Source organism: Phascolarctos cinereus, unplaced genomic scaffold (genome assembly GCF_003287225.1).
Source record: "Phascolarctos cinereus isolate Bilbo 61053 unplaced genomic scaffold, phaCin_HiC Scaffold_4;HRSCAF=312, whole genome shotgun sequence".
NCBI classification, from domain to species: Eukaryota; Metazoa; Chordata; class Mammalia; order Diprotodontia; family Phascolarctidae; genus Phascolarctos; species Phascolarctos cinereus.
Window position 1 is genome coordinate 82,541,114 of NW_027555847.1, and position 14,973 is coordinate 82,556,086.

Below are 14,973 nucleotides of genomic sequence, written 5' to 3' on the forward strand. Positions count from 1 at the left end.
TGATTTCCTTGTAAGGCATCAGATTCTTTGATTAGTCAAGAAGGTCATAACCAATTGTTTCACCAAATGGGCCAGCTAGGCCTCTAGGGTCTTTAAATAGCTGTAAAAATTTCAACAGAAGTCAGTCCAACGGCAAAGTAACCTAACAATGGAGAGCTTCAGGCTGTGGAGCTGAGGATTTCAGCTTGAGAGTTGGAGCCAGGTCCATGAGAGGGAATGTTCTTGGGGAAAAGAAAGAATTTTTTGTACCACTCCCCCCCCCCCCAAACCAGTGATTCCTTAGAGACTTGACCAGTACCAAATGATGCTCCCAGCTAGAAGAAAGATACACCAAAGGCAGGCTAAGAACAAATGCATGTGGAGAAAGAAAGCCACTTGGGGGGAGGAAGCAGTCTTCTAGAGCATGAACCCTTTGAATCCTAAAAGGATACCAGCTATAAACTCAAGAAAGGGCTGCCAGTCACCAGCAGCTGTGAGCACTACCTATATGTCGCAGCATCATAGTACTTTACAATTACGCTTGCTCCCCTGCTGACCCCGTGTATATATTTGGGAGAGTGTTCCCCAGGCTTTTAGATTGGGGTGAGGGAAGGTTTCTATCTAATGCCCTGGTTACACCTGCTTAGTAAATACCCTTTCTAAAATCAAATTCACTCTAGCTGATAATCAATTCAGAGCCCACCTGGGGAATCTCATGAACTGGAACTTTTTCTGCTCAGGACCCTTTTTGCATTTCTGCGGCATTTGTTGGAGTTGCATGGCCTGAGGGCACGTGCAGTGCAAAGCAGGCATGCTTTGTGTTCAGGCTGCAGTGAAGTTGCACAGTGAAACAAGGGAAAGAGCTGCCAGAAGCACCTCGGATCCACATTACGGATTTGATTTTTAATTAATTTTTGGTGGTTGTGCATTCAGAAATCTTTTCCTGCTGCCAAATTTTTCATGACCCCATATGTGGTCACAACCCACAGTTTAAGAAACACTGGCTAGAGAAACCCCAACTCATCAGTGTTAACCCCAGACCTTGCCAAGTGGTCATTTTCTTCAGGGAATCTAACTTGCTAATTCAGTATGAGTTTTGAGAGTGAGCCCAGAGGAGGGGTTGCACTATGACCAGACTTTTTCAGTCTTTTATCCTTCTCACTCCACACCCCTCTGAAGCCCCAGTGTGTAATGCTGAGGGTTTACACACCCATATCAATCAATGCTTTTGCCCTACATCTATTATGTCCCACTGAGGACTTAGAATTTCCCTCCCTCTCTGGTTAAAGGCAAGCCAAACTGTCTGATAGATGATTGGGGTCCTCTGTTACTCTGAGGGCTCAGTCATTCTATTTCTTCTTGCCTATGGAAAACTTAATTGGGACTCATGGGTCAGATAGGAAGTTTTTAGCTAAGTGTTGACGTTTCTCTTCTTGGTTTCAGATCACGGAGAGCTGAAAATGGAACAACCATTGAGATCAGGTAAATTTTGGATTTCTGCTAATGGGGTCCCCATACTTGCTCCTAACTCCCGCCCAAGATGATCTCTAAATCTGGCCACAGACTGAGGCCTGACGCTGACCATAGAATGACCCCTAACCCCCAGGCCTAGACTGAATTTTATTCCTGGTCACAGAATAAAGCCCTCCACCCAAGAACAGACATTACCACATCCCTACCCACAAACCAAACGCTAAACCCAGCCCTGAACTAAACCCCACCTAACCACAGACCGAGCCTTAAGCTGGCCCTAGACTGCCTCCTGACCTTGTCCACCGACTGATCCCCTGTTCTTAACACACACTGAATGATGGCTGCAGAAAGAACCTCAACCCAGGACACAGACGTCCTCCCAACCCCCACCCTACTATGGCCACACACTAAGCCCTAAACCAAACACATGCTCCCTGCTATGATTTCATGCCCCTGTTGGTCACTAACTCCAGCCCAGAGGGAGCCCTGCCCCTGCCCCTTCACTCTGGCCGCAGGCTCCCCATGACCATGACCACATACAGAGAGCCCTGACTTTGGCCACAGGCTGTGCCCTAATGTCAGTCACAGACTGCCCCCAAACTGCACACAAATTTCAGCTATGCACTGATCCTTAACCCCACTCCAGTATGAGCCCTGATCCTGCTCCCTTACCATAGTTACCAACTGGTTCTCCCTACCATGACCACATACTAAGAACTCCTGACCTCAGCCTCTGACTGGGTCCTAACCTCAGACTTTCCCTGACTCCAACCCCAAGGCTGAGCTCTGATCCTGTTCTCTCTTTGGTAACACACTGATCCTCTTCCATGCTCACATACTCCTGTCAAGCCCCCAAGAGGAGTTTGACACCCTCTTTGTGTCATAGCTCTGGAGATCTGATGAAACATGAACTCTTTTTTTTTTTGGCTAGGCAATGGGGTTAAGTGACTTGCCCAGGGCCACACAGCTAGTAAATGTCAAGTGTCTGAGGCTGGATTTGAACTCAGATCCTCCTGACTCTAGGGCCCGTGCTCTATCCACTGCACCACCTAGCTGCCCCTGAAACATGAATTCTAGACAGCTAAGTGACCTATTGGATGGGAGCACTGGGCCTGGAGTCAAGAAGACCTAAGTTTAAATCTGGCCTCAGATACGCAGTAGCTGGGTGACCTTGGGCAAGTCACTTAAACTCTGTTTGCCTCAGTTTCCTTAGCTGTAAAATTAGCATAATAATAGCACCTACCTCACAGGGTTGTCGAGAGAATCAAATGAGATTCATATAGATACTATATGAATGTTCATTCCCTTCCCTTCCCTGAAATCTGTAAAAATAAAATACCAAGATTACAAAGTAAACCAATCATATTGAAACAATTTGGAGAATAATTTAAAAAATATGTATGTTTACAGACCCCAGATTAAGAATCCTAGATTCAATCAGACCCAAAGCCCTAATCCCAACCACATATTGAGTCCTAGCCACTGTCCCCAGATTGATTCTTAACTCTGACCCCACATTAATCCCTGACTCCATCCTCAGAATAAGTACATTGCCAGATACAGACTAAAGCCGCCTACCCTGAGAACATTGTTGTAGTTCAGTTATTCAGTTGTGTCTGACTCTTCATAACCCCATGGACTTGTCCATGAGGTTTTCTTGGCAAAGATACTAGAGTGATTTGCCATTTCCTTCTCCAGTGTGTCCCTATTTTATAGATGAGGAACTGAGGCAAACAGGAGTTAGGTGACTTACCCAAGGTTACCCAGCTAGTAAGTATCTGAGGCTGGGTTTGAACTCAGATCTTTCAGACTACAGGCCCAGTGCTTTATCTACTGTGTCACCTAGCTGCCCTGAGAACATACTGAGCCTTAATTTCCACTCCTCAGTCTAGCCCCAGACCAAGCACTGATTCCATTTCCAAACATCACCATCAACTCTCTTAAAATTAGCTCTAAATCCATACTTTTTCCTAAACTTGTCCCAACCTGATCTCTCCCAATAGCCTCAAATTTTAACCTAACCCTAGTATATACTAATATAGTACATAAGCCATGTTCCCATTCCCAGACAAAGCCGTAATCCCAATCGTTGACTGATTTCCTCTTCCACCTCCAATACACATACACCCTGGTACACACTGGCCTGTAAACCTGCTCATGGATTGACTTCTTTATCCTGGTCCTAATCTCAGATCCATACTGAACTCTGACTTTGCCATAGACTGAGTCCTACTCTCAATCACAGAGCAAACTCTGATGCTGGCCACAAATTAATTTCCTCTGCTGATCACACAGAGCCCTAATCTTAGCTCTACTCTGAGCAGACATCAGTGTAGCTCCTTACTGATCCCCTACGCCCATGCCCAGACTGAGTCCAACCCCAGACTCCTCCACACTGAGCACACAATGAGTCCAAACTCCACTTCAGCCTGAGCACTAACTCCGGCTGGCCCCAGATTGACTCTAGTTGTCAGCTCATTAGCATATATAATCAAAGAATTAGAAGAGATCTTAAAGGTCATCTAGTGGCCTCTAGCATATCTTACTGGTGGTCAGTAAGCCTCCCTGCTGAATACTCCTGCCAATGTGAGCTTACTACAGGTCACAAGGGGATCTGGGTGACATGGTGAATAGTTCCTTTGAGTAAAGCAGATACCTACTACTAATGACCCAACTTGGCATAGGTGTCATATTTGGGAGAACCCTGAACCTTTCTTTTCTTCCCTGGAGGGAATTGGATTGGGCCCCTCTTTCATTTCTTTCTAAAGCTTTAAACCACTATCTCCTCAGGTGGACCTGATCTGGTAGAAGTATGCAAATCATTCCCCCCATTTTACACATGAGAAAACTGAGGGTCAGGAAGGGAGAGTAATTCAGCCGAGGCCAGACAGTGAGTTAGTGCAAAGAGGAGGACCTGACCAAAGTGAGTTAAGTGCTAACAGTCAGGATTAGAAAGAATCCAGGTTTTCTGACTCATAGTCATCTCCCTGCAGGCAGAACAAAATTTCGAAGAAGGAAGATTGTTTTCCAGGAACCAGCTGAACTAAGTAAGACACCAACTGACTTGTGTGAGGCCACTTGGTAGAGTGAGGGTGAGGTCTTTGGGGAAATGGTTTGAAGGGAGGTTGGGAGAAATCCTACCTGGAGCTAGCTGAACCATCCTTAGAAGGCCAGACCCCTAATGTATAGAAGTTCCTTCTGTTCCCTTTTTTGAACCTTGCTCTGGGGAAAAGGGTCTAGGACTGGCTCCTGGGGAAGAAAGCCTGCTGCGATTCTTCCCTAGGTCCTAGGTTTCCCTAGGACAGGCGTTGCTTTTTTTCTCTTGTGATAATCCTCTCCCCCCTCCCCCATATCCTTCCAGTATAGTGTAGTAGAAAAAGCATTAAGTTTATAGGCAAAGTACAAATCATGACTCTGACAATGGTTCTCGGGTCTCTTCCCACCCTAGACACTTGTATTTGGTCAGGGTCCCAAGCTGATTACTATTCATTCTTATAGTTCTATGGAGTTTATATAGCATTGTAGCTTCTAAGCCCCCACCGGCATGTCCCTCCCCATGATCAATCAGTCAGCTGCACTCCATTAATGTTTAGAAAAGGGATCTACTGATAAATTATAGACAGAATAGTTGGCAGAAAACATTCCATTCCTCATGCACACACAAGGCCTCTGGGGAGAATGGCCTTGAACTTAAGTCCAAATAAAGTGAGGCACACACGTAGAGAACTCGTGACAAAGGGTAACTCAGAACTCTTGGCTATTGGATGTCTTCCTCTTCCTTTGTACTGTCCTTGTGAGCTTCCCTTTAGCTGTAGCTCTCTGCTGGGACCTGGGGGACAGGGCCCTTCTAGAATCCACCGACAGCATACTGTCTGCCAAGGGGGTCACACTCCTAGAAACTGCTTCCTTTGCTAGGTGTCTATCTTTCTGTGTCTGTTTGTGTCCATGTTTGTGCTTGGTATGTCCTTTGGCTGCATTATCTGCTACTGGTCCAGCGTATTACCATAATCAGTGGGGGGAGGGTAGTGTGTAACACTCCCTCTGGGCTCACTTCCCTCAATCCCTTGCTGATCTCTGGCACAGGTGTTAAGTGTCTACTTCCACAAGAGGCTCTTGATCTTGGAGTCCTCCACGACCATTTGCTTCACTGCTGGGCTATATACATATGTATAATATATAATATGTATTATGTGTAATATAATATATATGTAAGTGGTTATTATCCCTTCTTCTTTCCCTAGGGTCCCTGCTGGCTCCTTTAGAAGATGTCTTACCAGGTAGAATACCTGACAGGGACAAACCTTGTGCCTCATCATTGGGATTGGTGATAGGAAATAGAATGATTCCTGGACAATCCGGGAAGGAGGTAGAAATGTCTGCCTCCTCTAGCTGTCCTTTATCCTGGAGGCCTCTACTATTTGGTTTTTTCGCTGCTTGACTGGTCCACTGTTGAAATTCTTCCAGTCATTTAAAGACACCAGAAACATGATTGGCTTGCTGGATTAACCAATCATGATTTTCTTCCTTTTGATGCAAAGAGGCTCATATCTCATATAGGAGACAAACTTCTCAACCACTTTTGCTCCTGTCCCACCCCATTCTGCTCTTGGCCTGACTAGAGTGAATTGCATGGTTTGATAGACATGCCAGCCTTAGAATCATAGGATTTGGTTCAAAACCTAGTTCTAGTGTATGACTTTTGACAAATCATTTAACCTGTCTGAGGCTCAGTTTCCTCATCCATAAAGTAGAGATAATAATACGTGTTTCAGCTTTCTAACAGAGGGGCAAAGTGGCATAGTGAACTTCAAAGGCCTTCATTCAAGTCCCATCTCTGACAAATACAGATCCTGGGAAAGTATCTTAACCTCTCACTGCTCTGGGCAACTCTCTAAGATTAAAATTTGCAGAGAAGGTGCCAACCTACATTGGTGGAGGGAATTTCCTTAGCTGGGAGTTCTCTATACCAATAACATCATAGCTCTAGTTAATATCTCGCTATCTCATAGAGTTGTTGTGGTCAGTGTTTTGTATACTTAATCTACATAAATCTGAATTGTTTTCATCATTATTTCTGTTCCAGGAACCTCTACACCACTGTCAGTGGGGATTACAACACCTCCTACCCCTGTTCCTCTGGAAGAATCTTTGAAGTCAATGGAAAGGGCCCCTCACTTCATTTTGTCACTGATTATACAAAAAAACCAGAAAGAGGTTTTGTGTTTGGATGTCAAAGGATCACCTTTTAGGCCAGTAAATCTGATCTCTGATCCAGTACAAGGTAATTGCCCATCCTCCAACACACACACACACACACACACACACACACACACACACACACACACACACACACACCCCTCTCTCTTTCTCTCTCTCTCTCTTTCTCTCTATATATTTTTTACCAAATCCCACTGAATTGGTATTGTACATAATCTTTCATCTCATTGAAAAGTCTTGTGGTATTCTTTTTTTGTTCCCTGTAATTGAGTCCTATCTCCCCTAGACAGTTAGCTCAAGTATTGGATTTGAAGTCTGTTCCTCCTCTGTCTTTCTTAGACCAGGAGCTTCCTGAGGGTAAGGTCTGGAATTGTTCCTTCCGTCCCTCCCAGATTGGGAGCTCCCATAGGAGAGGGCTAGGGTCTATCTCTCCTTTATCTCTCCCACCAACATGGTTTAACAAAGGGCTGAGAACACAAGGTCATTCAGGAAGGACATTCTGACTTAAGAAACTATCCTCACACTTCAATGAAGGAGCCCCTTGTCTACTGGGGAAAGAAGACACACATACAGGAAAAGTTTGATGATTCTAGCTTAAGAGTGTAGATGAGGAGCAGCTAGGCGGCATAGTGGATAGAGCACTAGCCCAGAAGTCAGGAGGACCTGAGTTCAAACCCGGCTTCAGACCAAACACTTGTCACTTAGTAGCTATGTGACCCTGGGCAAGTCACTTAACCCCAATTGCCTTTAAAAAAAAGTGTAGATGGAGCCTGTCAGAGTTGAGGGAGTTCTGAGTTAGAAGTACTAGTCAAGGCTGGGTGGAGTTAATCCCAGCAGGCTCTAATCAATCAATAAACAAGTACTTATTAAGGTCTAACTATATACCAGGGACTATGCTAGGTGCTGGGGATACAAAGACAGAAGTGAAAATAGCCTTATCATCACAGATAGTACAGTGTAACTGGGAGAGATGTCACATACCTATATTTTGTTTAACAAAGTAGATACAAAGTGATTAGGGAGTTAAGACACTATCAGCTGTGGGGATCAGGAAAGCTCTCATGACACACGATTCCTGGGCAATCCAGGAATCTTGAAAGAAACTGGGGATTCTGAGAGGCAGAGGTGAGGAAGGAAGGCATTCCAGGTGTGGGAGGTAGCCAATGGAAATGCAAGAAGACAGGATACATCGTGCTGAGTATGTAACAGCAAAAAAGGCCACTTTAGCTGGACCACAGTGGGGAGGAAGGAGAATAATGTACAAATAAGGTTGAAAAGAAAAATAGGGTCATGTTGTGAAGGGTTTTGAATGCCAAATGGAGAAGTCTATATTTGGTCCCAGAGGCAATAGGAAGCCACTGACGTTTATTTCATAGAGCAGTGACAGATTTGTACTTTAGGAAAATTAGTTTGTTAGCTATACAATATGTAGTATTATATGTAATATAATAACAATAATTATAATAATAGCATTTCTATAGTGCTTTTTGGTGTGCAAAGTTCTTTACTTACTTAACTCAATTGATCCTGACAATGTCAAGTGGGTACTATTATTAGCTCCATTTTATAGATGAGGAAATTGAGTCACAGGCTGGTTAAGTGACTTGTCCAAGGTCACATACTAGTCAGTGTCTTAGGCAGAATTTGAACTCAGGTCTTCTGGGTTCTGTGTTCTGTGCTCTATCCATTGCTCCACATAGATGTATGAAAGTTGGATTGTAAAGGGGAAAGACTTAAGCCAAAAGGACCAATCAGACTGTTGCGAAGTCCAAGCAGGGGTGATCAGGGTCTGAACCAGGTTGAATGAATTCATTAAGAAAGTCGTGCTGGAAGGAGGCTAGTTGAAAAGACTGGACTTCCCAAAGGAGGTGACGTGTTGCTGTCCTTGGTCCTGCTGTTAACCTCTCCAATCTCATGGGTTTTTAGGCATTGAGGTGACTGGCCATTATAAGGACTTTCTAGATACATTTTCCTGGCTCCAGGTGAGCTACAAGACTCCCGAAATACAGGTGTATGTGAACCAGGATAGCATCATAGTGATTCGTGGCCGTGGTCAAAATGAAAAAAGCTCCTCTTATCAGTGGCAGAAGATATTCTCCTTGGAGTTTTCTGGGTAAGCCTGGTTGGCCACTAGCCTAGTGCTCTGCATTGGAGCCCTTGATTGGGGTTCTCCTCCCTCCCTGCTCCCATCTCAACTGATACCTTTTGCTATAGAGAAGAAGCTGGTTAGCCTCCATTGCTTGAGTGTTGGTGAAGAATGGACCACAAGATTATAGATTTAGAGCTGGATGGGATTTTAGAGCTCATCCAATTTAACCCCCCTTTTTTGCTTGTGTTTTTTTCCTACTTAATAGTATTTTGTTTTTCCAATTACACGTAAAGATAGTTTTCAATATTCACTTTCATAAGATGTTGAGTTCCAATTTTTTTTTCTCCTTCCCCCCTCCCCAAGACTGAATGCAATCTGATCTAGGCTACATATATATACAATCATATGAGACACATTTCCACATTAGTCATATTGTGAAAGAAAAATCAGAACAAAAGGGAAAAATCACGAGAAAGAAAAAAACAACAAAAAGAGAGAAAATGGTGTGCTTCAATCCGCATTCAGACTCCATAGTTCTTTCTTTGGATGTGGACAGCATTTTCCATCATGAGTCTTTTGGAATTGTTTTAGATAACTTATTGTTGAGAAGAGCTAAGTCTATCAAAGTTGGCCATTACATAATGTTGCTGTGTACAATGTTCTCTTTCTTCTGCTCATTCCATTCAGCATCAGTTCATTTAAGTCTTTCCAGGTTTTTCTGAAATCCGCCTGCTCACCATTTCTTATGGAACAATAATTTCCAAAAGAACACTTTCCATTACATTCACATACCACAACTTGTTCAACCACTCCCTAATTGATGGGCATCTGTTCAATTTCCAATTCTTTGCCACCACAAAAAGGGGTGCTATAAATATTTTTGTACCTGTGGTCCTTTTCCCTTTTGTAAAATCTCTTTGGAATATAGCCCTGGAAATGCTATTGCTGGATGAAAGAGTATACAGAGTTTTACAGCCCTGTAGGCATAGTTTCAGAATGCTCTCCAGAACGGTTTTAACCCCCTTTTTTAAAAGAAGAAGAAAGGGGTGGAGCCAAGATGGCAGAGTGAAAGCAGTGACTTGCTTGAGCTCTCCTCCAAACCCCTCCAAATACTCATAAAAAATGGCTCTAAACAAATTCTGAAGCAGCAGAACCCACAAAAAGACAGAGTGAAACAAATTTCCAGCCCAAGACAACATGGATGATTGATAGAAAGGTGTATCACACCGGCTGGGAGCGCAGCACAGCCCTGTGTAGGAGCAGGCCTCAGAGGACTGAATCGCGGGCAGCTGTGGCAGTTTCCAGACTCCTCAATCCACCAATGCCCAAGAAGAAGGTAAGTGGGAAAAGTCTGTTTCTGCCAGTGCTGAGAAAGGAAGGCGGGGTCTCAGCTCCATTCCCCAAGAGCCTGGCCCGGGGTGGGGGGGCATCTGCTTCCCGAGCTTCTGACCCACAGACTGAGGGGGAATCCAGTGGCTGATCAGAGAGGGATTGCAGGAATCTCTTTGCCAGTGCTGAGGCAGGAATCTCTTGCTTTGCCCGTGTGTGGATCTGGGTCACAGTTCTGGCCGGCAGTGCTGGGGTGAGGAGGAGCACTGGCACAGTGGAGCTTATAGTGATTGTGGAGAGAAACCCCTCCTCACATTTACAGGACAGAAAGGAATACCTGTGGTCACAGGCCAGGAAAGGAGTAAACACCTCGCCCCTTATCATACCACCTTGGAAGAACTGAAAATTTACAGGTCCCTACAAGTATCTCTGAAAACAGCTATACAAACCCCCCGAAGCTTGGGACAGTACATTCTCCACATTGAAAACAGATTCGTACCTTAACAAAGAGTTTAAAACTCAAGTAATTGGCCGGGATCATGAGCAAGCAGCGCAAAAAGAGTCAGACTATATTATCTTACTTTGGTGAAAAAGAAGATCAAAATATACAACCAGAAGAAGACAACAAAGTCAAAGCTCCTACATCCAAAGCCTCCAAGAAAAATATGAATCAGTCCCAGGCCTTGGAAGAGCTCAAAAGGGATCTTGAGAAGCAAGTAAGGGAAGCAGAGGAAAAACTGAGAGGGATGCAAGAAAATTACAAAAAACAAGTCAACAGCTTGCTAAAGGAGACCCAAAAAAATGCTGAAGAAAATAACACCTTAAAAAATAGCCTAACCCAAATGGCAAAAGAGGTCCAAAAAGCCAATGAGGAGAAGAATGCCCTAAAAAGCAAAATTGGCCAAATGGAAAAGGAAGTCCAAAAGCTTACTGAAGAAAATACTTCCTTAAAAATTAGAATAGAGCAATTGGAAGATAGTGACTTTGTGAGAAATCAAGACACAGTAGAAACAAATCCAAAAGAATGAAAAATTAGAAAACAATGTGAAATATCTCATTGGAAAAACAACTGACCTGGAAAATAGATCCAGGAGAGAGAATTTAAAAATTATTGGACTATCTGAAAGCCATGATCAAATAAAGAGCCTAGACATCATCTTTCAAGAAATTATCAAGGAAAACTGCGCTGATATAGTAGAACCAAAGGGCAAAATAGAAAAAATCTCCTCCTGAAAGAGATTCCCCAAAGGAAAACTCCTAGGAATATTATAGTCAAATTCCAGAGTTCCCAGATCAAGGAGAAAATATGACAAGCTGCCAGAAGGAAACAGTTCAAGTACTGTGGAAACACAACCAGGATGAAACGAGATTTAGCAGCTTCTGCATTAAAGGACCACAGGGCATGGAATATAATATTCCGGAGGGCAAAGGAGATAGGATTACAACCAAGAATCACCTACCCAGCAAAACTGAGTATAATCCTTCAGGGGAGAAAATGGTCATTCAGTGAAATAGAGGACTTTCAAGCATTCTTGATGAAAAGACCAGAGCTGAATAGAAAATTTGACTTTCAAATACAGGACTCAAGTGGAACATGAAGAGGTAAACAGGAAAAAGAAATCATAAGAAACTTACTAAGATTGAACTGTTTACATTCCTGCATGGAAAGATGATATTTATAACTCATGAGACCTTTGTCAGTATTAGGGTAGTTGGAGGAAAAAAAATTATATGTATGTATATGTAGATAGATAGAGGGCGCAGGGTGAGCTGAAGATTAAGGGGTCATATCTGGAGAATAAAATTAAGGGATGAGAGAGGATTATACTAGGAGAAGAAGAAAGGGAGAGGTAGAATGGGGTAAATTATCTCACAAAAAAAACAGAAAAGAAAAGTCTCTTACAGTGGAAGGGGAATCGGAGGAAGGTGAGAGGGAATGAGTGAATCTTATTCTCATAGGATTGGGCTTAAGGAGGGAATAACATACACATTCAATTGGGTATGGAAATCTGTCTTACCCTACAGGAAAACAGGGGGAGAAGGGGACAAGAGAACAGGGGGATGATAGAGAGGAGAGCAGATTGGGAAAGGGGGTAATCAGAAGGAAATAATTCTGAGGAGGGACAGAGTCAAAAGAAAGAATAGAATAAATGGGAGGGCAGGATAGGGTTAAGGGAAATATAGTTACTTTTTCACAACATGTCTACCAAGGACGTGTTTTGTATAACTGCACATATACAACCTATATTGAGTTACTTGCCTTTTCAATGAGGCTGGGTGTGGAGGGAGGAAGAGAGAAAATTTGAAACCTAAAGTTTTAAAAACATATGTTTAAAAAAATGTTTTCACATGCTACTGGGAAATAAGAAATACAGGAAATGGGGTACAGAAGTCTATCCTGCCCTACAGGAAAATAGAAGGGGAATGGGGATAAGAGAAGGGGAGAGAGATAGAAGAGAGGACAGACTAGGGGAAGGGATATTCAGAATGTATGCCATCTTGGGGTGGGGGGAAGGGGAGATGGGGTGAAAATTTGGAACTCAAAAACTTGTGGAAGTGAATGTTGAAAACTAAAAACAAATTTATATTAAAAAAAATAGGAAAAAAAAGAAGAAAAAAAGAAGGCATCACTCAGAAAAAGTGAGAGAACTTACCCAAGGTCACATAACAAGTTAGAAGCAGATCTGGGGACTCGAACCCAGTGGTGGAGGAGGGAATGGATGGATAATGGAACTCTAAGTCCTGATTAAATCATGACTCATGTCAAATAGCACTGGGAGAGCAAGTGATGGGTTTTGTGGCAGTTTAGAATTTAAGAGTTTGTCTGGTCAGTTATTTTTCTGCTTAAGTAACTCTTTAGTACTAAGGCTTCTTGTATTTCCTATTACAGAGCTCTTAAAGTTCAGCAAGGGTTTTCATTACAACATGAGCTATGATCATCCCCATTTTGTAGATGAGGAAACTGATGCTGAGAGGTTGTAACTTGCTCAAAGTAACACAATTCATGCATGTCAACCAAAATTCAAACTCAGATCTCCTGACTCCAAGTCTAGTTATCTGTTTCTATACATATACTTCCCAAACTCAGAATGAATCAGGATTGGGGGTGGGTGGGGGAAGACCTACAAGTACACCGTCGTCGTCGTCATAGTAGTAGTAGTAGTAGTAGTGAAGCAAACAAAGCCAATGCAACCAAGAATAGGAGGCAAGCAGAAAACTAGGAAAGAATTTTTACAACCGGTATCTCTGATAAGGGCCTCATTTCTAAAATACATAGAGAACTAAGTCAAATTTATAAGAATACAAGTCATTCCTCAATTGATAAATGGTCAAAGGATACAAACAGGCAGTTTTCAGATGAAGAAATTAAAGCCATCTATAGTCATATAAAAATGCTCTAAATCATTATTGATTAGAGAAATGCAAATCAAAACAACTCTGAGGTACTACATCACACCTATCAGATTGGTCAACATGACACAACAGCAAAATGGTAAACGCTGGAGAAGATGTGGGAAAATTGAAACACTAACACATTGTTGGTGCAGTTGTGAAATGATCCAACTATTTTGAAGAGCAATTTGGAACTATGCCCAAAAAGCTATGAAAATGTACATACCTTTTGACCCAGAGATAGCACTTCTAAGGCTGTATCTCAAAGAGATCAACAAAATGGGAAAAGGACCCACGTGTAAAAAAATATTTATAGCAGTTCTTTCTGTGGTGGCAAAGAATTGGAAATTGAGGGGAGGCCCATCAATTGGCGAATGGCTGAACAAGTTGTGGTATATGAATGTAATGGAATACTATTGTGCTATAAGAAATGATGAGCAGGTGGACTTCAGAAAAACTTAGAAAGACTTGTATAGACTGATACTGAGTGAAGTGAGCAGAACCAGGAGAACGTTGTACACAGTAACAGCCATGTTGTGCAATGACTAACTTTGATAGACTTAGCCATTCTCAGCAATACAAGGATCTAAGACATCTCCAAAAGTCACATGATTGAAAATGCTATCCATGTTCAGAGAAAGAACTATGGAGTTTGAATGTAGATTGAAGCATACTATTTACTCTTTTTTTTCTTCTGTTTTGTTTTGTTTCCTCTTTCTTGTGGTTCCTCCTATTGGTTCTAATTCTTCCTTACAACATGACCAATGTGAAAATATGTTTAATAGAAATGTATATGTAGAGCCTATATCAGATTGCACACCATCTTGGGGAGGGAGGGGGAGGCAGAGGAGGGAAAGGGAGAAAAATTTAAAACTTAAGAGCATATGGAAGTGATTGTTGAAAATTAAAAATAAATTAATAAAAAATAAAAAAGTAGTAGTAGTGAAGCCTGAGGTTATTGGTGGCTGGGTTTGGAGCAAAGATTAGAAGATTATAGTGAATAGGTAGCAATTTTAGCCTAGCAAGATCATCTAGGTCCCCATGAACAAGATCTGGAGGCCCTTGTGGGAATTCTTGGATACTGGATATTAGAGTCTTTTGTGAGGTTTGTTTTCACACAAAGTCTGCTTGTCTTACACTAGAGAGGCAGGAAACCCCATTCTGACTACTATTCTCTAAATTTTGAATGACTTAGATGGTCCTCCATCTACCCTACTCGTGGCTTGGTTTTCCACAGGCTGAAGATAATCATGGAAAATCGTGCCTTGCGGCTCATTGCCCCCAAAAAAGTCACCATCGGTCTGGTGTCCTTGAGTCATCTCATCCCTGGACTCCATCTCTTTCTGCAGAATCCAGTTCACTTTTCTGAGAAAGTCAGTGGGATCCTTGGTATGACTGGACCCTATCCACAGATCCCTATGGGTCCTTGACCAACTATGTCTCTGATCAGCTCCTTTTTCTCATCACCTTCTGACTATGCTCTTTTGTGACCC

At 42.7% G+C, this 14,973-nt stretch overlaps 1 protein-coding gene across 1 annotated transcript in view; it reads left to right on the plus strand.

Annotated features, from left to right (window-relative positions):
* The window catches only part of LOC110197544 (inter-alpha-trypsin inhibitor heavy chain H4-like), a 42,755-nt gene that overhangs the window by 25,970 nt on the left and 1,812 nt on the right, over positions 1-14,973 (plus strand). The window contains exons 14-19 of the mRNA XM_020971553.1: positions 1,423-1,461; positions 4,446-4,499; positions 5,694-5,729; positions 6,536-6,733; positions 8,596-8,782; positions 14,718-14,869. Of these exons, the coding sequence (XP_020827212.1) occupies positions 1,423-1,461; positions 4,446-4,499; positions 5,694-5,729; positions 6,536-6,733; positions 8,596-8,782; positions 14,718-14,869 (666 nt within the window). The remainder of the gene's footprint in view (positions 1-1,422; positions 1,462-4,445; positions 4,500-5,693; positions 5,730-6,535; positions 6,734-8,595; positions 8,783-14,717; positions 14,870-14,973) is intronic.